Raw genomic sequence first — 27,045 nt, 5'->3', positions numbered from 1 at the left:
ATATAGAGAGCAGAAGAACCAATAATTGTTTCTGGGAGTTGATAGTAAAATGAATTGATGTAAACATTTAATAATACAATGTGATGTTGGCTATGTACTGTAATAGTATTGTGAAGTTTCCAAAAGATGACCTAATTAATTTACGAGCCTCAAGACAAAGTTCAAAAGAAATCCATTCATTTATTAGGATCAACATTTTGGCATGTTCTTCTGCAGAGCCGAAACTGAGATCTGCTTAATTGCGTTTCAACTTTACCCCTGTATCCCCTCCCTTCTGTCTGTGTCATAAATCACATCCACCAATAAGGTGCTGTGGCAGGCTATGAACATGCACATTTCACACGCCAGCTGTAGGAATATGAGACCTGACTCTGGCCAAAGGTATGCATGGAATTATTCTCCCTTTTCCTATGTCAATGATAGTTGTCATGAAAACTTTTTACAAGTTGACAAGTATATGTGTGGCTATATGTTATGAAAATGAATTATATGTGTGTGTATGTGTTTGTGTGTAGGTGTATGTGTATGTGACGAGCCGATGGACAGAGAATGGAAGCAGTGGACTTCCTCTCCCATGTGGTAAGGGCAAAGCTTGGAGGGATCCTGTAGAGAGGAAAAGGCTTGATAACAACAAAGAAAACAACGGATAGTACACCTTTATCAAATTAATATTTTCCATTTTTTCTCTCCAATCACAGATCTACTATTGAGATATCTTTCAGTAAATGAATCAGGCCGAAACTTAAATAGTCAATTTCTCACCTATACTTCAAAAGAGATCAAAAATGAAATTTAAGCCTTCTCTAAACTCATCAACTTTTGCCTAATGTGGATTTCCTTGACTTTCTCTCCTGTGTGTAAACCTACATTACTTATAGGTCATTTGTATGGTTTCTCTCCTGTATATATCCTCTAGTGTTTCACCAGGTTAAAACAGTGACTGAAACTTTTCGCACAATCCATACATTCAAAGGGTTTTTCTCCTGTGTGAGTTCTCTGGTGTATCACCAGGTTGGAATTCCTTTTTAATTTTTTTTTAAAACACAAATAATACAAACAGTACATATACAACTGAATACAAAAAAGAAAGACAAAATAAAAAGGGAAAAAACACATATTACAGTGTACCCCCCACCTCCTGGAGCCCCCCCTCTATATTTCTTAGATATACAATATATTCCCATTATGCCCTTATCTCCTCCTAAACAACATATATTCTTGAGGTTTATTCCCTTTGTCTTCCACCAACACTGATTTTATATAAAAAAACCCATATTTCATTATAATTATTTACTTCAATCATCCCTTTTTAAAGTTTAATTTCTGTTGTTAATTTATCATTTGTTGCCATACTTCAAATTTCATTATACCACCCATTTCTTTGAATATCTCAATTTTGTCCCCAATATTTAGCCATCAATAATCTAGCTGCCATTATCAAATTTACAATCAATTCTTTTTTTGTTTCATTTATATCCCATTTATCCACCAGCAACAATAACGCAATCCTCGGTGACATCTCTGGATTTACATTCAACAGTGCTCTAATTTCTCTAAACACCATGTCCCATATTTTTGTGCACTATCACAATCCCACCGCTTATGTTTATATGTTCAAACCTCTTTCTTGCACCTCCAACAAATATTTGTATATTTACCAAGGTGGCACAGTGGTTAAATGCAGCACTGCAGGCTACTGCTAGATCAGCAGGTCAGCGGTTCAAATCTCACCGGCCCAGGGTTGACTCAGCCTTCCATCCTTCCGAGGTGGGTAAAATGAGGACCCAGACTGTTGGGGGCAATATGCTGACTCTCTGTAAACCGCTTAGAGAGGCCTGAAAGGCCTATGAAGCGGTATATAAGTCTACTGCTATTGCTATTGCTATTGCTACCATCTATTTGATTTAATTTACGTGGTGTTAGGTACTACCTCCATATCACTTTATATAAAATCTTCCTTAACTCTAACTGAAATATTCTTATATACCAGTGATGGAGAACCTTTTTTGTCTTGCGTGCCAAAAACAGGGGGAGCACAGGGTTGTGCGCAGGCATGCCACACCCATGGTACGCGCATGACCGAAGCACACATGCGCGCACAACCAGCAATCCCCCCATTTTGGAGTGCTTTTTTGCCCTCCCCAGGCTTCAGAAGCTTTATAGGAGCCTGGGAAGGGTGAAAACAGCCTCCCCGCCCCACCTGGAGGCTTCAGGAGCTTCCCTGAAGTCTCCAGAGCACAAAAAACCAGCCCTAAGGGCAAACCACAAGGGCAGGAACAGACTTCCCATTTGCTCGTACGGCCAGTTTTAGCCCTCCAGAGCCTTCAGGGGCCTTCAGGAGGCTTCCCTGAAGGCTCCGGGGGACAAAAAATGACTCTACGAGCAAACCAGAAGTGACTTGAAATTGAAATTCCGATTGAAACTTTACCTACACTGTGGACATTCATATGGTTTCCTATGTGAGTCTTCTGATATTTCACCAGGTCAGAACGGTAAGTGAAACGTTTCCCACATTCTGGACACGCATATGGCTTCAATCCTGTATCAGTCCTCTGGTATATCAGTAGATCAGAATTCCGACTGAACTTTTTCCACAATCTGGAAATTCATATTGTTTCTCTTGTGTGAGTTCTCTGATGTTTCACCAGTTTGGAATACTTCCTGAATTTCTTACCACAATCAACACATTCAAAGTGTTTCTCCCCTGTGTGAGTCTTCTGGTGTACCACCAAGTTGGACCTTTGACTGAAACTTTTCCCGCAATCAGGACATTCAAAGGGTTTCTCCCCTGTGTGAATACTCTGGTGAACCACCAAGCTGGATCTTTGACTGAAACCTTTCCCACAATCAGGACATTCAAAGGGTTTCTCTCCTGTGTGAGTCCTCTGGTGTTTCACCAGATTAGAATTATGACTGAAACTTTTGCCACAATGAGGACATTCAAAGGGTTTCTCTCCTGTGTGAGTCCTCTGGTGGTTCACCAGGTTGGCATTCTGACTGAAACATTTGCCACAATCAGAACATTTAAAGGGTTTCGCTCCTTTGTGAGTCCTCCGGTGTTCCACCAGGTTGGAATTCTCACTAAAAATTTTCCCACAATCAGAACATTTAAAGTGTTTCTCTCCTGTGTGAGCCCTCTGATGACTTACTAGGTTAGAACTCTGACTGAAACCTTTCCCACAATCAGGGCATTCAAAAGGTTTCTCTCCTGTATGAGTCCTCTGGTGTACTATCAAGCTGCACCTTCGACTGAAACCTTTCCCACAATCAGGGCATTCAAAGGGTTTCTCTCCTGTGTGAGTCCTCTGATGGTTCACCAGGATGCAATTCTGACTGAAACATTTGCCACAATCAGAACATTCAAAGGGTTTTTCTCCTGTGTGAGTCGTCTGGTGTTCCACCAGGTTGGAATTCTGACTGAAACCTTTCCCACAATCAGGGCATTCAAAAGGTTTCTCTCCTGTGTGAGTCCTTTGGTGTACCCTCAGTTTGGAATTCTGAATGAAACATTTACCACAATAAAAACATTTAAAAGGTTTCTCTCCTGAGTGAATCCTCTGGTGTGTTATCAGGTGGGAATTTTGACTGAAACTTTTCCCACAATCAAGACATTTATAGGGTTTCTCTCCTGTGTGAGTTGTCTGGTGTTCCACCAGCCTGTAATTCTCACTGAAACCTTTCCCACAAACAGGGCATTCAAAGGGTTTATCTACTCTGTGATTCCTCTGGTGTACCATCAAGCTGGAGCTTTGACTGAAACATTTGCCACAATCAGAACATTCAAAGGGTTTCTCTCCGGTGTGAGTCCTCTGATGGTTCACCAGGATGCAATTCTGACTGAAACTTTTCCCACAATCAGGGCATTCAAAGGGTTTCTCTCCTGTGTGAGTCCTTTGGTGTACCCTCAGTTTGGAATTCTGAATGAAACATTTACCACAATCAGAACATTTAAAAGGTTTCTCTCCTGAGTGAATCCTCTGGTGTGTCATCAGATGGGAATTTTGACTGAAATTTCTCCCACAATCAAGACATTTATAGGGTTTCTCTCCTGTGTGAGTCCTCTGGTGTATCACCAGCTTGGTATTCCGACTGAAACATTTACCACAATCAGGACATTCAAAGGGTTTTTCTCCTGTGTGAGTCGTCTGGTGTTCCACCAGGTTGGAATTCTGACTGAAACCTTTCCCACAATCAGGGCATTCAAAGGGTTTCTCTCCTGTTTGAGTCCTTTGGTGTACCCTCAGTTTGGAATTCTGAATGAAACATTTACCACAATCAGAACATTTAAAAGGTTTCTCTCCTGAGTGAATCCTCTGGTGTGTCATCAGGTGGGAATTTTGACTGAAATTTCTCCCACAATCAAGACATTTATAGGGTTTCTCTCCTGTGTGAGTCCTCTGGTGTATCACCAGCCTGGTATTCCGACTGAAACATTTATCACAATCAGGACATTCAAAGGGTTTCTCTCCTGTGTGAGTCATCTGGTGTTCCACCAGGTTGGAATTCTGACTGAAACCTTTCCCACAATCAGGACATTCAAAGGGTTTCTCTTCTCTGTGAGTCCTCTAGTGTACCATCAAGCTGGAGTTTTGACTGAAACATTTGCCACAATCAGAACATTCAAAGGGTTTCTCTCCGGTGTGAGTCATTTTATGTTTCGCCAGGCTTGAACTCTGACTGAAACGTTTGCCACAATCAGGACATTCAAAGGGTTTCTCTCCGGTGTGAGTTCTCTGATGACTTATCAGGCTGGAATTGTGGCTGAAACTTTTCCCACAATCAGGATTCAAAGGGTTTCTCTCCTATGTGAGTTCTCAGGTGTCTCACGTGGTGGGAATTATCAATTAAAGATTTTCCACAATTTGGACAGTTATACGGCTTCTTCCTAGTGTGATGCATCACCAAGTTGCCAGTTTCCTCACTTGTTCGGAGTGCTCTTATTGGTATCCTCTTCATCTGTAAGATTTAAATAAAAGTGTAAGTTTAAAATCATTTCTTTATGAAATGGTTGCAGAAGATGTGAAATAGTATACACTACAAGTAAAAAGCAAACATTCAACAATGCCGAAATAGCTTCTAATGTTAATTATGATTCATTTGACACACTGAAGATTATTGAGATCCAAGTTCAAATATACATTCAATCACAAAATACACTTGTTGATTCTGATCCATCACAAATTCTTTATACTGCAATTATTGGATAGAACCTCTGTAGTTTAAATAATTTTTTTTACTAAAAATGCTATTTTTCTTTCACACTTTAAATGTTGTAACTGAAACTCAATTTAAACTATGGCAGATGGAAATCTCTAAGTTTATATGGGAAGGGAATAAAACAAAAAATTAAACATAAATCATTGCAAGGTGATAAGGACAGAGGTTTGAGTTGACTAGATTTGAAATTGTATTTTGATGCTTGTTTTCTGGCAAAAAGAGTGAGGGACTCTCCAAAATAAGAGCTTCCTTGAGCTTGACAGGCACGAATAAAATTTTTGATGACACAGCTCTTTATGGTATGATAAGGTTAAAGCAACTGTTGATTTTAAACATCACTTTATTAGAAATGCCTTCCTCTTTGGGTGTCTCCCAGGAAGTTTTTAAGAAAAGAAATAGTGGTGAGGCCAGACTTGTGGGCTTATGGTCAAATCTGGTTGAATTATTGTGACCCTCTCCTCAAATCTAAAGAGGAGTTGGAATCAGAAGGATGTTTCCAATTGATTCGTATATTGACAATTGCAAGAAAGATTTGAACTAGACAAAAAGAGCTATGGATATGTCTAAGGTTTATAAACTGCTTTTGAAATTAAACTTGCAGAATGAGTATGTAAAGCATTGTATGATTCAGTGGGCAAAGAACTTTGGATGTAATATAATGCTTGAACAATGGAAGAATATAACAGAATTACAGAGTTGGAAGGGACCTTGGAGGTCTTCTAGTCCAACCCCCTGCTCAGGCAGGAAGCTCTATACCAAATGGTTCTTATGAGGTTAGTATCTAACATTGAAGAAATTCTCAAGAATGTATAAAGGCACCTTAAATGTTGGAAATGTAAATAAGAGATTTTATCATTTATGGTGGAAATATATCAAAGCAATATTGGAGTAGGATTCACAAATTCATATGAAACTTTGATGTTAAATGTGTTGATGGCATCAAGAATGCTATTTGCACAAAAATAGAAGAATATTTTCACTCCCACAATGAATGAATGGTTGCAAAACCTGATGGAGTTAGCAGAGATGGCTAAATTTACTGCTTTGAATAAAGAAAAGAACAGGATTAATTTGAAAACCGCTTTTGGACTTTGTTCGTGAGATAGAAAAAAAATGAAAGTTTGATTTTGGGTTTTGTTGATTAGGTAAGTTTGTTGTTATAGAAGGGGCTAGTTTCTATTATCATATAAATGTAAATAGTTGAGGTTTTATATTATTATTCTACTGCACCCAAAGAGTCAAAAGACAATGCTTTTCTTTTTCCTTTCCCCTTTCACATTCACTTTCCTCTCTTCCGCTTTTCCTCCCATTTTCCATTATTTTTATTTCTTCATTCAGTTCTGTATTTTACATTTTGATGAATTAATAAAATAATTGTGTAAAAACAATTATGAAATACATTTAGAAGTGCTAGGGATGGATTATACAATTGTAGACAGAGGCATACAGAGAGAAGTACAAATACACACACCTACAAATATGTGTTCATTTGGAAAATCCATGTGTTCTCAACCAGAAAGCTGTAACAAAACCCAAAATGGTTACAGTCCAACCTTCTGTGCTAATTTTAGAGATGTGGGGGCTTTAATTGATAAAATGATGCCTAAAGACTCTGTAAGATTTGAAGCACCAGTTTTGCCATGGAAGTCCTCAGTTCCAAGTAAGGGCAGAAAACACTGTCCACAACCACTCTGGTGACATTCCTATGGAAGCAGTCCTAATTTACTGACTGCATTTCGGACTGGCATCTGTGTCAATAAGCAGCCCGATCAGGAAGCATGATATCACAGGACAGTGCCAACTTGCATCTATTCCTCTGCAGTTGTTAAGCGAATCACTGTGGGTTTTTAAAGGCAAGTTCACATGATTATGGCTTGCAACTTCCTGCTGGCATCCCCACTGATTTTTCTTGACAGGATCTAGCTGGGAAGGTCACAAATGGGGATCCCGAGTGTGGGACGCTGAAACCATCATAAATGTGCCCCGGTTGGCAGAACCTAAATTGTGGCAAATGCTTCTCTTCCAACTTCATAACCACAGGAACTGCTGACTTAGAGGTGACATGTTCCAATACTTGAGGTGCTGCCACAAAGAAGAGAAGATTAAGAACTTCTCCAAAGCCCCAAAAGGCAAGACAAGAAGCAACGGATGGAAACCAACGAAGGACAGAAGCATCCTAGAAACAAGAAGAAATCTCCTGACAGCGACCAGTGAAACGGCTTCCCTTCCCAAGTTGTGGGTGCTTCTCCCTGGAGCCCTGGAAGAAGATACTGGAGAGCCATTTGGTCTAAGTTCTCATGTTTGAACTGCATGTTGGACTGCATGATCGCCAAGGTTACATCCAACTGCCTTTGTCTTTCTAGTTGCTTCTCTGCTTCTACGCTGCGGGGGAAATCAAGCAGCCTTTCTTGCTCCCAGCCTCTTCCCCAACCTATCCTCAACTCACCCACCAGCTGCTGCTGCTTCTTCGATACTTGCAGGAGCCCAAAATCTACTCGGCGGACCACCTTCCTCCCATCAGCGATCCTGTAGATCCCGCACTTCTCTCCCCTCCTTTCTAGCAATGCAGCTCGATGGTTTTAACTCCTTAAAGCTCAAACCCAGATGCTTCCACGGCTTTCTAGGGGCCAATGTTGCCCATTTGACTGCCATCTCCAGATAGGAGGAGGTAAAACAGCCTCGTCCCGTCTCTGCCTACGAAGGCGTTTGCAAGAGGTTTGCACTGATTACATGCCATCAAGTCATTTTCCACTCCCAGCAACCGACCTTTGCAACCGATGCAAGTGAAATAGGGAAATGTGATATAATGAACGGTGACACTACTTAATTTGGGAAGATTAGCTACAGGCTGAGTACTAAACGTTCATGAAGTTCTTACAGAATTACATAAGAAGAGTTGGAAGAGAACTACTCTTGGAGACCCTACCGTTCTGGACAAATGGCTGTCCAGCCTCCTATTAAAAAAAACCATTGACGGAGCAGCCAGAATTACTGGAGGCAAAGCATTTCCACGGATTGATTGTTCTCACTGAAAGGAAATGTCTCCTTGATTCTAGGTTGGATACCTTTTTGATAAGTCTCCCCCTGTTACTTCTTGTTCTGCTCTCAGGCACATTGGACAATGGACCCACTGCCTTTTTTCTGTGTCAGCCCCTCAGATATTGAAAGACTGCTATGATGGCATCCCTACTCCTGCTCTGTGTTAGACTAGACATATTCAGTTTTCCTGCGATAGTTCATAGGAGTAGAAAGAAAGAAATTACAAGGAAGGCCTGTATTGTCAGAGAAGCAGGGAAAGAAAACGTAATAGACATAATTTATTCTCCACCAGAAAATAATTTAGCTGACCTTATGACAAAACCATTAAGTATACAAAAACACAAAGGTCTTCTGAAAAGATTTGGTTTAAATGCTGTCCAGCTATAAATTAGGGGGGTCTTAGGATATTAAATTTAGTAACTGAAACAGTTAAATTGGACAATGGGCAGGAATAGAGCAGTTGAGCGCCTGCATGAGGCAATCTACGCTATGATTGGTTGCTGTAGGTGAAAAGGGGGAGTTTCCCAGTTTTCCCGCTTTTTTTTCTGTGTGCTCTGTATGCTATTTGGAGTTACCTCAGGGTGTTCCTGCCCATCTTGTTTGCTGTAAATGTTTTAAATATATTGATTTATATATAAAACTACAAATTTGTCCCAATGTCATTGATTTCATTTGGAAACTTGCTGCATAATTCCCTGACAGAGGACTGTCTCTATTACACCCAGAGAAAGAAGCCATTTGCAGTGGATGCCATTTGCTGGAAACATCCTGCAGGGAAATAATCGTTGTCGTATCCACCTAGTCGATTACCCAGAAGGATGTAAAGAATCGTGGTGAGAAAAAACAAATTTCTCCTCTGGGAGATCCCCTTCCTCTGGGACTGATGGAAGCATTTAGGATTATGAGTGTTCACAAATGGATGGATCTGTCCCAAATGAATCCCTTTATGAGCCTAAACTCTTTCCAAGAAGCTCCCACAGCTTCTTCTTAAAAGCCCCCTCACTATGGTTTGGAAACTGCAGGATGCTTGGGAGAAGGCCGAAGCAGATGTGGCTGCTACAGATTTGGAGTTAACAGACTCAATGTGGGATGAATTGTACTTTTTAAAGAAGATTGGGAAATGGACTTACTATATCTAACTGGAAAACAATTTGGAAAATGGATCGACCAAGAGGTTTTATGATTTGTAGGAATAAGACACAACTGTTGTCTTATTGTTTTGAACTAAAATCTTAAGAAAAAGTTTTATTAATAAGAATCAAACGAAGATATTTTATCTCTCACAGATCAGAAACAACGATTGTGGCTATTTGTGGTAAATAAGCCGCTTAAACTTTATACAAGTTAAATGCAATAGTAGATTGTTAACAAAGTGCTTTGATGTTCCATTTTGTTGTTGGCTCACTTATTACATTGCATTTATATATCATAGATAGATGAATGTCGAATTGGTTGTAAATAGAGGTAGAAGTTTATAAATTTTGGGCCTGCTTCAGAAAGGGAAGAAAGTAATATTGGTAAATCTGCTTTTGTCTTTCTAATGCACATTTTTCTTTGTGTGGGTTTTGAAAAAAAATCTTTCTTTTTTGGGGAGTTTGTACTTTATATGAATTTTCTGAATAGAATATTTTTTCTAAAATAAAGTCCCCTTATTAGAAACAAATTCATGAGGCTACCATATACCTATTTTCTAAACTGCCTCTAAATTCATAGGTGTACATGGCCTGCCCTTTTGGAGTTCTGTGGGAGGCAGCCACCTACAATTTCTTAACACAGTTTACAAAATTTTAAGGCAGCAAAACAGAATGGTTTGTCCCACTCCCACATGAGTGGTTATTCAGAATCAGCCACCATTTTGACACAGAGGGAGGTATGTTAAAAGGGCAATTTTTTACACTAATCCACCACCTGGCCCAGGGATGAATCCTGGGCACAGACCAGGGGTGGGTTCCTGCCAGTTCTAATCTCTTCTATAGAAGAGGTCCCACAAATCTACAGTGCCGTTTCGAACCGGTTCCAGCTCCCTACCCTCGCCCATCCAGACATCATCAAGATGAAGAGCGAGAGGAGGAATTCTGGGAATTGAAGTCCACAAGTCTTAAAGCTGTCAAGTTTGAATACCCCTGGGATTTTTTTCTACAGGGTTAGGGGTGCAAGGGTCTTGTAACTTGACAGCTTTAAAACTTGCGTGCTTCAAATGCCAGAGTTTCTGAGCCAACATTTTGGTTGCTAAGCAAGAGTGTTGTTAAGTGAGTTTCACCACATTTTACGTTGGCCACGCCCACCCGGTCATATGGCCATCAAGCTACTCCCACAAAGCAGGCAACACCTACAGAAGATGTTCTAAACATTTTTGAAACCCACCACTGGCACACACCCAAAAGTTGGGATAGGGGAGGCTAGGCCTCCAAGTGATTCCCCCAATCCTGAGATAGTTACTGTTCTGCTTAATGATGTGCAGATTTATTTAACGGCTTCATTAGGGAGAACGGGGTGAGAGTAGTTAAGCAAGGTAATGTCGCTTAACAACCATTACAAAATGCAACCTTAATTCGCAGGCCACATTCCCTCTCTAAGCAGTTGAGAAATTCCACAACTTCTGCAAAGGAAATATCCAGAAACTTCTGCTGATTATCAAAAACAAGTCGTTGGGATATTGAATTCTGACTGAAATTTCTGCCACAATCAGGACATTCAAAGGGTTGCTCTCCTGTGTGTGTCCTCTGGTTTTGGAATTCTGACTAAAACTTTTCTCACAAACAAGACATTCAAAGGGTTTCTCTCCTTGGGCTTGGCAATCATATAGGGAAAATTGAAAAGGGGGTCTGGGTCCCAACAAAAGGGAATAAAAAGCAGACAAAAGATGTTTGGAGGTTGATAGTGGCATAAGGAAAATTGAAGTAGGTTACACCCCAACAAAGAGAAATATAAAAGATCTCTTTGATGGTGGCTTGGTGAAAATTGAAGAGGGTGGATGTGTCAAAACAAAGGAAAGAGAGAAGACAGGAATAGAGAAGTGGGACAAAAGACTTACTAGGAAAAAACAGAGAAATGAAAATGGTTATATGGGAAAATATAAAGCTAAGGGTTTTATTGCCAATTACCTCTACTAGACCAATTAGATCCCACAGACTAGGCCTCCTCCGAATTCCATCAGCCGGCCAGTGTCGACTGGCGACTACCCAGAGGAGGGCCTTCTCTGTGGCTGCTCTGACCCTCTGGAACGAACTCCCCATGGAGATTCGTACCCTCACCACCCTCCAGGCCTTCCGCATAACCCTTAAAACCTGGCTGTTCCAACAGGCCTGGGGCTAAAGACTCGCTGCCCCACTTCGAACGGTATGATTGTTGTGTTTTTTAAACTATGTATGGTTTCTATGTTTTTTGTAACTGTTTGTTTTTTTCCCTCCCTTTGAGTTGTGAGCCGCCCTGAGTCCCTTCAGGGAAAAGGGCGGCATACAAATAAAATTAAAATGAAAAAAATGAAATTAAAATGAAAAAAAATGAAAATTATTCCTAAATATGACAATAAAATGGAGTTGCTAACTGATTGAATATGATAATGGAAATATAATTAAATAAATGTTAAAATATATGGACAAATATGAAATTGATATGGGAAGATTGTAAAGGAGAGGTTTGTGATTCACTTTTATACATGATAATTAAACAGTTGCTAATTGATTGAACATGACAATAGAAGGACAATTAAGTATAGGTCAAATATATGAAACATGGACACATATAGAACTTTAAAGATTATGAACAAAGTGAGATGTGTACCACTTGTTATTCTATATAGTAGATTAAGGGAATTAAAGAGAAGTAGAGAAGAGTGACAGAGGGAAGAAAGGAGGTAGGGAGGGGGAGAAGAGAGGGAGAAAAAAGTGATGGATAAGGTACAAATATGGTATATAGAGAGCAGAAGAACCAATAATTGTTTCTGGGAGTTGATAGTAAAATGAATTGATGTAAACATTTAATAATACAATGTGATGTTGGCTATGTACTGTAATAGTATTGTTTCCAAAAGATGACCTAATTAATTTACGAGCCTCGAGACAAAGTTCAAAAGAAATCCATTCATTTATTAGGATCAACATTTTGGCATGTTCTTCTGCAGAGCCGAAATTGACATCTGCTTAATTGCATTTCAACTTTACCCCTGTATCCCCTCCCTTCTGTCTATGTCATAAATCACATCCACCAATAAGGTGCTGCGGCAGGCTATGAACATGCACATTTCACACGCCAGCTGTAGGAATAAGAGACCTGACTCTGGCCAAAGGTATGCATGGAATTATTCTCCCTTTTCCTATGTCAATGATAGTTGTCATGAAAACTTTTTAAAAGTTGACAAGTATATGTGTGGCTATATGTTATGAAAATGAATTATATGTGTGTGTGTGTGTGTTTGTGTGTGTGTGTGTGTAGGTGTATGTGTATGTGACGAGCCGATGGACAGAGAATGGAAGCAGTGGACTTCCTCTCCCATGTGACAAAGGGCAAAGCTTGGAGGGATCCTGTAGAGAGGAAAAGGCTTGATAACAACAAAGAAAACAACAGATAGTACACCTTTATCAAATTAATATTTTCCATTTTTTCTCTCCAATCACAGATCTACTATTGAGATATCCAATTCCTGTAACCATTCTTTGTATATTTTAGCCTCCAGAACCCCAATTATCAAAGATAAATTTTCTTTTTGAGACTTTACCAATACTTGTGATACTCCATTTAAACAATGGCAGATGGAAATCTCTAAGTTTATATTGCAAGGGGGGAAACCAAGAATTAAATATAAATTATTGCAAGATGCTAAGGCAAGAGGAGGTTCAAATTGTATTTTGATGCTTGTTGTTTTCTCTGGCAAGAAGCTTGAGTGATTCTTCACATTAAGATGTTACTTGAGCTAGAGGGCCATGAATTAAGATTTTGATGGCACAGTTATTTCTGGTATCATTTGGTTAGGGAATGATATATAGGCAATGAATTTTGGATATATAAAGAAGAGATTTTGATAATTTATGGTGCACATGTGACAAAGCAAAGAAATAGTGGAGTACGATACACATCTTAATACAGAAAACTATTAAAATGATATAAAGATAAAACAGTTTTCTTTTAAGTTTAATGCATAAAGAACTTGAAAAAAAATGCAACATTGATATTTTATATGTTGATGGCATCAAGAATATTTAGGCAAAAAAAAATCGAAGAATATTTCCATTCCCACAATGGATGAAAGGCTGCAAATCCTGAAATTTAGCAGAGTTGGCTAAATTGACTGCCTTGACTAAAGGAAAGGACACAATAAATTTTGTTTTTATATGGAAACTGCTCCTAGACTTTGTGCTTAAGGTGGATAAAATGATTTGGGGTGTCGTTTGATTAGATAAGTCTGTTGTTATAGAACTGGCTAGTTTATATTATCATAAAAAATAGTTAGACTTCAATAGTTAGACTTATATACCGCTTCATAGGGCTTTCAGCCCTCTCTAAGCGGTTTACAGAGTCAGCATATTGCCCCCAACAACAATCTGGGTCCTCATTTTACCCACCTCGGAAGGATGGAAGGCTGAGTCAACCTTGAGCCTAGTGGGATTTGAACAGCCGAACTGCTGAACTGCAGTCAGCTGAAGTAGCCTGCAGTGCTGCATTTAACCACTGCGCCACCTCGGCTCCTCAAAAAGTTGAAGTTTTATGCAAGTACCTTATTCTACTGCAACAAAAGGAGTCTAAAGTCAATGCTTTTCCTTTTCATTTCCCCTTAACCCTACACTTTCTCTTGTTCCCTTTCCCTTCCTTAGGTTGCCATTATTTTCATTTGATGAAATGAAGCCTAAGGTTCTGCAAGATTTGAAGCACCAGTTTTGCCCACAGAAGTTATCAGTTCCAAGTTAGGGCAGAATATATTTTCCGCAACCACTCTAGTGATATCCCAATTCAAGTAGTCCTCAGTTAAGTGGCTGCATTTGGGACTGGCTTCTGTGTCACTGAGCAGCCTGATCATGGAGCATGATCTACTAACTTACATCTGTTCCTCTTCGGTTCTTAAGCAAATCCCTTTGGGTTGTTAAATGCAATTTCACATAACTGCACTTGCCAATTCCTGCTGGCATCCCCACTGGCTCTGCTTTTCAGAAGCTAGCTGGGAAGGTCACAAATAGGGATCATGAGTGTGGGATGCAACCATCCTAAAAGTGCAGTGGTTGGAGCACTCATAATTTCTGGAGTGTAGCCATTCCCAAAGTATCAAACTTTAACAGCGTGCAGCATTAGTGCTCTTACATTTGGGGAGGAAAGGAACTTGCAGCAGCTGACCGCCTACAGCCTAGTTGTTTCTTTGCTTCCAAATCATGGAGGAAACCGAACAGCCTTACCTTCCAGCTGCTGCTTCCATCCTGGGAATAGCACAGGATCCATTCTGCACACTACCTTCCGCCCATTGAGTAATCCGAAAGAGGAAGTTGCTGTGCTTCTCTTTCCCTCCCGTCCTTTCTAGCAATTTAGTACTTAATGGTTTTAACCCCTTAAAGCTCAACCACAGATGCCTCTACTGTACTAAGGGTTCTAGATACTGATGCTGCCTCTCTGACTGCCATCTCCCCATAAGAGGCAAAATAACACTTTTATATGTCGGTACATGCATAATTTTGTATTTATTTATTTTGACATGTTTATGTAGTGTATATTGGAGGTGGTGACCCTTTGAGAGCTGTATGCAATGAAATTTCATTTTAATGAATCAGTGATCAGTGTACATTCAAAGTTATTCTAAGTCCCATCCTTACCTAAGGCTTTTTCAAGATGTTTTCACTGGTTAAATGCTATCAAATTATTTTTGACTTCTAGAAACCTACCTTTGCAACTGATGCATGTGAAATAGTGAAATATGATGCTACTTAGCTTGTGAAGATTAGCTGTGTGCTGAGCCCTAAAGGTTTATGAAGGTCATACAGAATCACAAAAAAAAGGTGGGAGAGATCAACTCTCCATTCCTGACAAATGGCTGTTGAAACTCCTTTTTAAAAAGCTCCAGATGGACCACCCACGAGGGAAGTCATGGAAGCTGTCAGGTCATCCTTGCTCCTTCTGTGTTAGACTGAACCTATCATGCAATTATTCATTGTATGGTTTAGCCTCCAGTTCCTTTAACATCGTGTTGCTCTTCTCTGCTCTCTTTCTAGAGTTTTAACATCTGGTTTTTCTCATGGTGATGAACACTGGATGCCTAAACTGGTGTAGTCTTATCAGTACAATATAATGTACACAACACTACTACTTCTTGGAATCTAATACTATCTCTCTGATGTTGACTAGGACTGCGTTGGCTTGTTCTGCAGCTGCAGCACACTGGTAGCGGATACTTAAGAGTGGTTGTCCACTAAAATTCCTAGATCCCTTGCATAGTTACTGCTGTGGAGCCAAGATCCTTTTTCAAATGTTAATCTGAATCTTCATATTTTTCCCCCTGAATCGTACACCAAGGAAGTTTTTTAAAATTATTTTTATCATTACTTCAATATGTGGGAACATGTGTGGTGAATGCCCTTGGCATTAAACTTACTGAACAGTTTTGCATTAAAAATGATTGGTCCAGGCACTGATTTATCCTTTCAAAGTGCCTTGGGAAAATGGACCTTGCCCTCCCGTTTTAAAAAGCCCAAAACACCATCATCCATGTACCAACCTGAAGTTGTATGTTCTTCTTGGCTTCTAGTTGCTCGCTAAGAAAGGATTTTTCAAAATGACCATCCAATCATTAGTATTTCTTATACAGTGTTATATTAACACACTCTGATGCTAAGGAGTTAGACATTCTACTCCCCCTCCCCACCTGAAAATAACTCTGTTCCTACTGCCAGTTGCCTCACATTCTGTTACCTCAGTTCAAACTGGCAGAGGTTCCACTCCTTCACTCAGGAGCAGTCTGGGACTCCTTACAGTACTAAAGGTCAGTACCTCACCAAAATGTCTATGCCTTGCATCTATGGAACTGCTTCCAAACTCAAGGCGGTGGGATAGATATTCCCTTATGAGTTTCAATCATCGACCATCACTGAGCTAAGGGATTGTGAACCAAATTTCTCCTGCATAGTGTCCCAACTCACTTCTTACATTGACTTTCTCAGGTCAGACAAATCTGTTCCTTTTACTGTAACACCAGTTAAAAGGAAAAGCGGCTCTCCAAGAGGCAGCAGCTGGGAGGCTTCTTTGCCAGTCAGCTGCTTCCCAGCACAAAAATCCAGTCAGCTTGCCGGAAGGCCTCTGGACCAGCCTCTGCAGAAGGTGAGCAACCAAAGATGGGGGGGGGGGGAGAAGCAGGGTTATGGCCAAGGTTTAGGAGGGGAAATAGGGGTGATTGGCGAATGGAGGGTGGGGCAATGAGAGGGCGGCGGCTCCTGGGCAAGGCATTCCCCGACTTGACCGAGGCGGGTGGTGGCTCCAGGGGCTTAGGGAATGAGACATCTCTGGGGCCTCAGCTCGCGCAACCAGTTTGTGCAAACTGATGCAAACCGACTGAATACCACCTCTGAATGCTGAAAATAACGGCTGCTTCCAGGACATAGCCATGTGGCCCTGGGATAAGTGTCCTGGCCTTCTTTACCAACTTCAGATTCAGAGATCTTCAAAGGGTATGGAGGAAGAGCTTGGGAGGCCTGGTGGGGTGTGAGTCAGGCCTAAGGACTGCGGGAGGCAGCGGAATGGGAAAAATGCCTTTGGGGACCCTGTGGGTTGAGCAAAGGCTTTTGGAGACCTGTGGGGGAAGGAAATACTTATAGCGACCCTGTGGGAGAGGGCAAAGCTTGGAGGGATCCTGTAGAGAGGGAAAGGCTTGATAACAACAACAAAAAAAAAAAAACAGGTAGTACACCTTTATCGAATTAATATTTTCCATTTTTCTCTTCAATCACAGGTCTAAGATATCTTTCAGTAAAATGAATCAGGCCGAAACTTAAATAGTCAATTTCTCACCTACACTTCCAATGAGAGAGCAAAAATGAAATTTAAGCCTTCTCTAAATTCATCAACTTTTGCCAAATGTGGATAACTTGACTTTCTCTCCTGTGTATAAACCTACATTACTTATAGGTCATTTGTATAGTTTCTCTCTTGTATGTATCTTCTGGTATCTCACCAGGTTAAAATGGTGACTGAAACTTTTCGCACAATCCATACATTCAAAGGGTTTTTCTCCTGTGTGAGTTCTCTGGTGTATCACCAAGTTGGTAATCCGATGGAAACCTTTCCCACAATCTGGACAGCTGTGCGGTTTCTTTCCTGTATGTGTGATTTGATGTTTCACAAAGTTAGAATTATTTTAAACTTTTTTTAAAAAAAATTAAACACAAATAATACAAACAGTACATGTATAACTGAATACAAAAAGGAAAGACAAAAGAAAAAGGGGAAAACATATTACAGTGCTCCCCCTGCCCCCTGGAGACCTCTCCCCCTATATATTTCTTAGATATACAATATATTCCAATTGTGCTCTTACACCCCCCTAAGCAACATATATTCTTGAGTAAGTTTATTCCCTTTGCCTTCCACCAACATTGATTTTATAAAATCCCCCCATATTTCATTATAATTATCCCTTTTTAAGTTTAATTTCTGTTGTTAATTTATCATTTGTTGCCATACTCCAAATTTCATTATACCATTCATTTCTTTGAATATCTCAATTTTGAACCCAATATTTAGCCATCACTAATCTATCTGCTATTATCAAATTTACAATCAATTCTTTTTTTGTTTTATTTATATCCCGTTTTTCCACCAGCAACAAATAACGCAATCCTCGGTGACATTTCTAGATTTACATTCAACAGTGCTCTAATTTATCTAAGCAACATATCCCATATTTTTTGTGCACTATCACAATTCCACCTCTTATGTTTATATGTTCCAACCTCTTTCTTACACCTCCAACAAATATTTGTATATTTACCATCTATTTAATTTATGTGGTGTTAAATACCACCTCCATATCACTTTATATCCATTTTCCTTAACTCTAACTGACATATTCATATATACTCCTCCTCTAGTCCAAATATTTTCCAATCATTTTCATTTATTTCTCCCAAATTTGATTCCCAAATAAATTTTAAACCTTTTGCCTGCTCTTCTAATTCAGCTAATATTCTATATATTTTTCCTATTCTTTTTTCCCTATATATTCTTTGTTCATCTCACATTCTTTTATAATCATTTCAAATTTTGTTAACTATCTATCATTCTCCTTGAATCTGTCTTTCACTTTTATCCATTTCTCTAATTGTATTAAATGCAACCAATTTATAGCAGTAGACTTATATACCGCTTCATAGGGCTTTCAGCCCTCTCTAAGCGGTTTACAGAGAGTCAGCATATTGCCCCCAACAATCCGGGTCCTCATTTTACCCACCTCGGAAGGATGGAAGGCTGAGTCAACCCTGAGCCGGTGAGATTTGAACCGCTGAACTGCTGATCTAGCAGTAGCCTGCAGTGCTGCATTTAACCACTGCGCCAATATCCGCTAAAATGTTTTTAATTGTGTTATGTTCTTTATCTTGTTCTTCCAGTCTTCCCATTTATATATCTGATTTTCTTTTAGTTTACTAATCCATTCTTTCAATTCAATCTTAGGGAATTTCTCCATTTCCATTACCAGCGGTATTAAAGGAGAGATTCCTGGCATTAGCCAGTATCTCCATTTTTTCCATAATTCCATCAAGTTTTTAAAAAAGGGATTTTGTATCATCCTAACAATTATTTAATATCCTTTTTAAACCAATATGTTTTTATAAGAACATGATGGCGAACCTTTTTCGCCTCGGGTGCCAAAAGCATGTGCCTGTGTGCTATTGCGTGCTCTTGTGGGGCCATCCGCATAATTTAATGCCCCCCCATGCCATGCCTCCTGCGTATGTATGTGTAAAACCCCCCCCCCCAGCTACCCTGCGCATTTGTGCACGACTTTCTTGGAGCCTGAGAAGGATGAAAACGGCCTCCCATGCCTTCCTGGAGACACTCTGGAGGCTGGAAACAGCCCATTATCTAACTTCCAGTGGGACTGGTAGGTCGGTTTTTTTGTCCTCCCCAGCTCCAGAGGCTCTCTAGGATCCTGGAGAGGGTGAAAAACGGCCCAACACGCAAACCGCAAGTTCAGGAAAGCCTCCAAAGGGTGAAAAATGGCAAAAAAACAAGGCCGAAAATCAGCTGACCAGCACGCGCATGTGCCCTGGAGCTGACAGGGCAATGCCTCACATGCCATCAGAAATGGCTCCATGTGCTACTTGTGCCATAGGTTTGCCATCAGAGCTATAGGCTCACCTATTTCCCTTAACTTTTGATGCTATGTCCCTCCATATTAAATCTCTAGTTACTACTATAATATCTGGTACCACCTTTGATTAGCTACCCAATAATTTCTAATATTTGGAATACATAGCCTACCCTTTTTTAATGGTTCATACCATAATGCTTTACTTATTCTTGCTCTCTTACCTCCATTACAATACACTTCCAGCAGCCTTGTATTTGCTTTAATTCTTGATCCTAGAATTTAATTGGGATCATCCAAAACAAAAAATTAATTTTTGGTAATACTTTGGTAATACTTTCATTTTTATCATTCCAATTCTTCCAAACCATGATAACTTTACTTTCTCGTATTTATCTATTTCATCTTTCATATCTTTCTTTAGCTTTTCATAATTTATTTTATTTAACTCCTGAATATTTTTTCGTATGTCAATACCTAAATATTTAATACTATCTCCTATTTGTAATTTATATTTCCCTTTCAATATCTCCACTTCTTCTACTATGGTTATATAATATCATTTCTGATTTTTCTCAGTTTATTTGTAATCCACTATATTCCCAAATTCATTCAGATGTAAATATATCTTCTCTATAGTAACTACGGGATTTTGAAATGTTAATAATGTATCATCTGCAAATAAATTTATTTTAGTTGTTTAGTTGTTTGTATTGTACTCCAATTCCTTCAATCCCTAATTGCATTTGGCAAAACCTCCATCAATAATGCAAATAGAACTGGCGATAAAGGGCAACCCTGTCTCATTCCCCAGTTTAAGGTTACTGTCTCACCAGGTTGGAATTCCGACTGAAACTTTTCCCACAATCTGGACACTCATATGGCTTCCCTCCCGTATGAGTCATCTGGGGTATTATCAAGTGTGAATTTTGACTAAAACTCTTCCCACAATCAGAACGTTCAAAGGGTTTTTTGCCTGTGTGGGTCCTTTGGTGGTTCACCAAGTTGAAATTCTGATTGAAACTTTTCCCATACTGTGGACATTTAAACGGTTTCTCTCCTATGTGAGTCTTCTGGTATTTCACCAGGTCAGAATAGTAAGTGAAACTTTTTCCACACTGTGGACATTCATATAGTTTCACTCCTGTCTGAGTCCTCTGGTGTATCAGTAGATCAGAATTCCAACTGAACCTTTTTCCACAATCTGGACATTCATATCATTTCTCTTGTGTGAGTCCTCTGATGTTTCACCAGTTTGGAATTCTCATTGAAATTTTTACCACAATCAGTGCATTCAAGGTGTTTCTCCCCTGTGTGAGTCTTCTGGTGTACCACCAAGTTGGACCTTTGACTGAAACTTTTCCCACAATTAGGACATTCAAAGGGTTTCTCTCCTGTGTGAGTTCTCTGGTGTTTAACTAAACTGGAATTCCAACTGAAACATTTGCCACAATCAGAACATTCAAAGGGTTTCTCTCCTGTGTGAGTCCTCTGGTGTTCCACCAGGTTGGAATTCTGACTGAAACCTTTCCCACAATCAGGACATTCAAAGGGTTTCTCTCCTGTGTGAGTCCTCTTGTGTTTCACAAGGGTAGAATTCTGACTGAACCCTTTCCCACAATCAGGACATTCAAAGGGTTTTTCTCCTGTGTGAGCCTTCTGATGGTTAACCAGCTCATAATTCTGACTTTCCCTACAATCAGGATATTCAAAGGGTTTCTCTCCTGTGTGAATCCTCTGATGAATCACCAGGCTTGATTTCTGACTGAAATTTTTCAAACAATGAGGACATTTAAAGGGTTTCTCTCCTGTGTGAGTCCTTTGGTGTGTTGCCAGGTTGGAATACTCACTGAATCTTCTGTAACAATGAAGACATTCAAAAGGTTTCTCTCCTGTGTGGGTCCTCTGATGGCTTATCAAGTTAGAATTATGACTGAAACTTTTCCCACAATCAGGACATTCAAAGGGTTTTTCTCTTGTGTGAGTCCTCTGATGGTTCACCAGCTCAGAATTCTGACTGAAACTTTTTCCACAATCAGGACATTCAAAGGGTTTCACCCCTGTGTGAATCCTCTGGTGTACTACCAAGCTGGACCTTTGACTGAAACATTTCCCACAATCAGGACATTCAAAGGGTTTCTCTCCTGTGTGTGTTCTCTGGTGTTTAACCAAATGGGAATTCAAACTGAAATGTTTGCCACAATCAGAACATTCAAAGGGTTTCTCTCCTGTGTGAGTCCTCTGATGAATCACAAGGCTTGAATTCTGACTGAAACATTTTCCACAATCAAGACATTCAAAGGGTTTCTCTCCTGTGTGAGTCCTCTGGTGTTTCACCAGGTTGGAATTCTGACTGAAACTTCTGCCACAATGAAGACATTCAAAGGGTTTCTCTCCTGTGTGAGCCCTCTGATGGTTTACTAGGTTAGAATTCTCACTGAAACTTTTCCCACAATTAGGGCACTCAAAGGGTTTCTCTCCTGTGTGAGTCCTCTGATGTTTAACCAAATGGGAATTCCAACTAAAACGTTTGCCACAATCAGAACATTCAAAGGGTTTCTCTCCTGTGTGAGTCATTTTGTGTGTCACCAGGCTTGAATTCCGACTGAAATGTTTACCACAATCAGGACATTCAAAGGTTTTCTCTCCTGTGTGAGTCCTCTGGTGTATCACCAACTGGGAATTTGCAATGAAAGTTTTTCCACAATCAGGACAGTTATATGGTTTCTTTCCTGTCTGCATCCTCTAGTGACCACCAAAATGGAATTTTTACTGATAGTTTTCCAACAATCAGCACATTCAAAGGGTCTTCTCCTTGTGTGAGTCCTCTGATGTATCACCAAGTTGTCATGCTTGCAAAAGCATTTACCCTCCACCAGGGTAGAACAAGAAGCAATGGGTGGAAACTAATCAAGGAGAGAAGCAACTTAGAACTGAGGAGAAATTTCCTGACAGAACAATTAATTAGTGGAACAGCTTGCCTCCAGAGGTTGTGAATGCCCCAACACTGGAAGTCTTTATGAAGATGTTGGATAGCCATCTGTCTGAAATGGTATAGAGTTTCCTGCCTAGGCAGGGGGTTGGACTAGAGGACCTCCAAGGTCTATTCCAACTCTGCTATTGTATTGTACTGTATTTACTGCATAGAGAACAGTTATAGGGCTTTTCTCCTCTGTGGGTCCTTTCATGAACCACAAGGGAGCTGATCTCACTAAATATTTTCCCACATTCAGACAATTTATATGGTTTTCCTCCAGAGTGGATCCTCTTATGCATAATATGATTTACTATGTGTGCTTTTCCCCCAACAGGCACACCTATGGAGCTTTTCCACCCCTGAGGTTCTTGAAGATGTCAAAAATACGTGTTGCATAGACCTTTGATTCAAGCTACTGTTTTCCTCCTCACAGGACAAGGCCTGCATTACTGTCTACCTTTTGTGGCTATCCAATTGTCTTTTTCCTCCCCACTGACTCCCAGATATTTCCTTCTTTTTCTAAATTGAAAAAATAACCTTCTTTGACCTTTTAATGTACTCTGTTGTTCAGTTCTGCATACTCTACTTTTTCCAGTTTGAAATCTCTTCTGGATTTTCTCCCCTTTTTCTCCCACCAGCTGGGGAAAGAGAAGAATTGTGTCCTTTCCTGAAGGCTCAATTTGCTTTTATTTTCAAAGTTGCTGGTTATTCTCAGTTGTCTGGAGTGCTCTTATTGGTATCCTCTTCATCTGTAAGATTTAAATAAAAGTGTAGGTTTAAAATTGTTTCTTTATGAAATGGTTGCAGAAGATGTGAAAAAGTATACACTACAAGTAAAAAGCAAGCATGCAACAATGCTGAAATAGCTTCTAATGTTAATTATGATTCATTTGACACACTGAAAGATTACTGAGATCCAAGTTCAAATATACATTCAACCACAAAATACACTTGTTGATTTGGGTCCATCACAAATTCTTTATACTGCAATTATCAGATAGAACCTCTGTAGTTTAAATAAATGTTTTACTAAAAATGCTATTTCTCTTTCATACTTTAAATGTTATAACTGAAACTCAATTTAAACTATGGCAGATGGACTCTCCAAAATAAGAGCTTCCTTGAGCTTGACAGGCATGAATAATTTTTTTGATGGCACAGCTCTTTAGGGTATGATAAAGTTAAAGCAAATGTTGATTTTAAACATAACTTTGTTAGAAATGCCTTCCTCTTTGGGTGTCTCGCAGGAAGTTTTTAAGAAAAGAAATGGTGGTGAGGCCAGACTGGTGGGCTTATAGTCAAATATGGTTGAATTATTGTGACCCTCTCCTCAAATCTAAAGAGGAGTTGGAATCAGAAGGATGTTTCCAATTGATTCATATATTTACCATTGAAAGATTTGAACTAGACAAAAAGAGCTATGGATACGATTTTGTGAAAAATGAAATTGGAAATGAATAGTTGAACGTATAACGTCTAAGGTTTATAAACTGCTTTTGAAATTAAACTTGCAGAATGAGTATGTAAAGCATTGTATGATTCAGAACTTTGGATGTAATATAATGCTTGAACAATGGAAGAATATAACAGAATTACAGAGTTGGAAGGGACCTTGGAGGTCTTCTAGTCCAACCCCCTGCTCAGGCAGGAAGCTCTATACCAAATGGTTCTTATGAGGTTAGTATCTAATATTGAAGAAATTCTCAAGAATGTATAAAGGCACCTTAAATGTTGGAAATGTAAATAAGAGATTTTATCATGGCATCGGACCTGGGTACCTGAGAGACCGCCTCCTGCCAATTACCTCCCAAAGACCGATTCGATCACACAGGCTGGGTCTTCTCCGGGTTCCATCTGCCAGCCAATGTCGGCTGGCGACCCCCCGGGGGAGAGCCTTCTCTGTTGCTGCTCCGGCCCTCTGGAATGAGCTCCCCGTTGAGATCCGGACACTTACTACCCTCTCGGCCTTCCATAAAGCTACTAAGTCCTGGCTGTTCCGGCAGGCTGGGGGCTGTTGAAGTATCCAGCCCCAGCTCAACTGTGAATGTTGTTGTATTTTAATTTTTGTATCGTCTTATTTATTCCCTTTTCCCCTGTTTTATTGTGAGCCGCCTGGAGTACTTCGGGAGTGGGCGGCATACAAAACCAATAAAATCCAAAATCATTTATGGTGGACATATGACAAAGATATATTGGAGTAGGATTCAAATTCATAAATATTTGTAAAGAGAATATGAAGATAAAACCAGAAAGTTTTCGTTTAATGGATAAAGAACTTGAAAAAATATGAAACTTTGATGTTAAATGTGTTGATGGCATCAAGAATGCTATATGCACAAAAATAGAAGAATATTTTCACTCCCACAATGAATGAATGGCTGCAAAACCTGATGGAGTTAGCAGAGATGGCTAAATTGACTGCTTTGAATAAAGAAAAGAACAGGATTAATTTGAAAACCGCTTTTGGATTTTGTTCATGAGAGAAAAAAAATGAAAGTTTGATTTTGGGTTTTGTTGATTAGGTAAGTTTGTTGTTATAGAAGGGGCTAGTTTCTATTATCATATAAATGTAAATAGTTGAGGTTTTATATTATTATTCTAATGCACCCAAAGAGTCAGAAGACAATGCTTTTCTTTTTCCTTTCCCCTTTCACATTCACTTTCCTTTCTTCCGCTTTTCCTCCATTTTCCATTATTTTTATTTCTTCATTGTACCTGTATTTTACATTTTGATGAATTAATAAAATAATTGTGTAAAAACAAATTATTAGTACCCTAAAGGGTTATTATGAAATATATTTAGAAGTGCTAGGGATGGATTATACAATTGTAGACAGAGGCATACAGAGAGAAGTACAAATACACACACCTACAAATATGTGTTCATTTGGAAAATCCATGTGTTCTCAGCCAGAAAGCTGTAACAAAACCCAAAATGGTTACAGTCCAACCTTCTATGCTAATTTTAGAGATGTGGGGCTTTAATTGATAAAATGATACCGAAAGACTCTGCAAGATTTGAAGCGCCAGTTTTGCCATGGAAGTCCTCAGTTCTAAGTAAGGGCAGAAAGCACTGTCCACAACCACTCTGGTGACATTTTTATTGAAGCAGTCCTCACTTACTGACTGCAATTGGGACTGGCATCTGTGTCACTAAGCAGCCCGATCAGGAAGCATGATATCACAGGACAGTGCCAACTTGCATCTATTCCTCTACAGTTGTTAAGCAAATCACTGTGGGTTTTTAAAGGCAAGTTCACCTGACTATGGCTTGAAATTTCCTGCTGGCATCCCCACTGATTTTTCTTGACAGGATCTAGCTGGGAAGGTCACAAATGGGGATCCCAAGTGTGGGATGCTGAAACCATCATAAATGTGCCCCGGTTGGCAGAACCTAAATTGTGGCAAATGCTTTTCTTCCAACTTCATAACCACAGAAACTGCTGATTTAGAGATGACATTTTCCAATACTTGAGGTGCTGCCACCAAGAAGAGAAGATTAAGAACTTCTCCAAAGCCCCAAAAGGCAAGACAAGAAGCAACGGATGGAAACCAACGAAGGACAGAAGCATCCTAGAAACAAGAAGAAATCTCCTGACAGCGACCAGTGGAACGGCTTCCCTTCCCAAGTTGTGGGTGCTCCTCCCTGGAGCCCTGGAAGAAGATACTGGAGAGCCATTTGTCTGAATTGATCTAAGTTCTCATGCTTGAGCAGTGGGTTGGACTGCAAGATCGCTAAGATCACATCCAACTGCCTTTGTCTTTCTTCCAGTTTCTTCTCTGCTTCGACGCTGCGGAGGAAATCAAGCAGCCTTTCTTGCTCCCAGCCTCTCCCCCAACCTGTCCTCAACTCACCCACCAGCTGCTGTTTCTTCGACTCTTGCAGGAGCCCAGAAACCACTCGACTTTTCTTCCTCCCCGACTTTTCTTCCTCCCGTAGGATCTACCGATCCAGTAGATCCTGCACTTCGCTCGCCTCCGTTCTAGCAATGCAGCTCGGCGGTTTTAACTCCTTAAAGCTCAACCCCAGATGCTTCCACGGCTTTCTAGGCACCAATGCTGCCCATCTGACCGCCATCTCCCGATAGGAAGGGGTAAAACAGGCTCATCCCGTCTCTGCCCATTAAGGCGTTTGCAAGAGGTTTGCACTGATTACATGCCATCAAGTCATTTTCCACTCCTACCAACCGATCTTTGCAACCGATGCAAGTGAAATAGGGAAATGTGATAAAGTGAATGGTGACACCACTTAACTTGTGAAGATTAGCTACAGGCTGAGCACTAAACGTTCATGAAGTTCTTACAGAATTAGCAGGAGAACCTATACAGTTCTGGACAAATGGCTGTCCAGTCTCGTATTAAAAAAACCCATTAATTAACCCACCCACAATTACTGGAGGCAAAGCATTTTCCCGGATTGATTGTTCTCACTGAAAGGAAATGTCTCCTTGATTCTAGGTTGGATACCTTTTTGATAAGTCTCCCCCTGTTACTTCTTGTTCTGTTCTCAGGCACATTGGACAATGGATCCACCGCC

At 40.0% G+C, this 27,045-nt stretch overlaps 4 protein-coding genes across 4 annotated transcripts in view; all 4 read right to left on the bottom strand.

Moving 5' to 3' along the window:
* The window catches only part of LOC116523821 (zinc finger protein OZF-like), a 96,117-nt gene extending 81,404 nt beyond the window's left edge, over positions 1 to 14,713 (bottom strand). The window contains exon 1 of the mRNA XM_032238903.1: positions 14,640 to 14,713. The gene's annotated coding sequence lies outside the window, so the exon portion shown is untranslated. The remainder of the gene's footprint in view (positions 1 to 14,639) is intronic.
* On the bottom strand, positions 1,863 to 14,725 carry LOC116523833 (zinc finger protein 585A-like). Its single transcript, XM_032238921.1, has 3 exons — positions 14,640 to 14,725; positions 3,509 to 4,956; positions 1,863 to 3,424 (listed from the first exon to the last, which is right to left on the bottom strand). The coding sequence occupies exons 2-3, from the start codon at positions 4,479 to 4,481 to the stop codon at positions 2,607 to 2,609; spliced, it is 1,791 nt and encodes a 596-aa protein (XP_032094812.1). The 5' UTR covers positions 4,482 to 4,956; positions 14,640 to 14,725; the 3' UTR covers positions 1,863 to 2,606.
* On the bottom strand, positions 4,566 to 20,743 carry LOC116502459 (zinc finger protein 79-like). Its single transcript, XM_032208348.1, has 6 exons — positions 20,723 to 20,743; positions 20,397 to 20,649; positions 19,914 to 20,074; positions 19,756 to 19,806; positions 4,828 to 4,956; positions 4,566 to 4,733 (listed from the first exon to the last, which is right to left on the bottom strand). The coding sequence occupies exons 1-6, from the start codon at positions 20,741 to 20,743 to the stop codon at positions 4,566 to 4,568; spliced, it is 783 nt and encodes a 260-aa protein (XP_032064239.1).
* Positions 20,723 to 22,474, bottom strand: LOC116523838 (zinc finger protein 84-like). The gene has a single exon (XM_032238925.1). It carries the CDS (start codon positions 22,271 to 22,273, stop codon positions 20,744 to 20,746), a length of 1,530 nt encoding a protein of 509 aa, XP_032094816.1. The 5' UTR covers positions 22,274 to 22,474; the 3' UTR covers positions 20,723 to 20,743.
* Between the last annotated feature and the right edge of the window lie 4,571 nt (positions 22,475 to 27,045).

The sequence above is a fragment of the Thamnophis elegans genome, chromosome 2 (genome assembly GCF_009769535.1).
Source record: "Thamnophis elegans isolate rThaEle1 chromosome 2, rThaEle1.pri, whole genome shotgun sequence".
Lineage (NCBI taxonomy): Eukaryota > Metazoa > Chordata > Lepidosauria > Squamata > Colubridae > Thamnophis > Thamnophis elegans.
The sequence above is the reverse complement of the archived record's forward strand: the minus strand, read 5'-3'. Positions and strand labels throughout refer to the sequence as shown.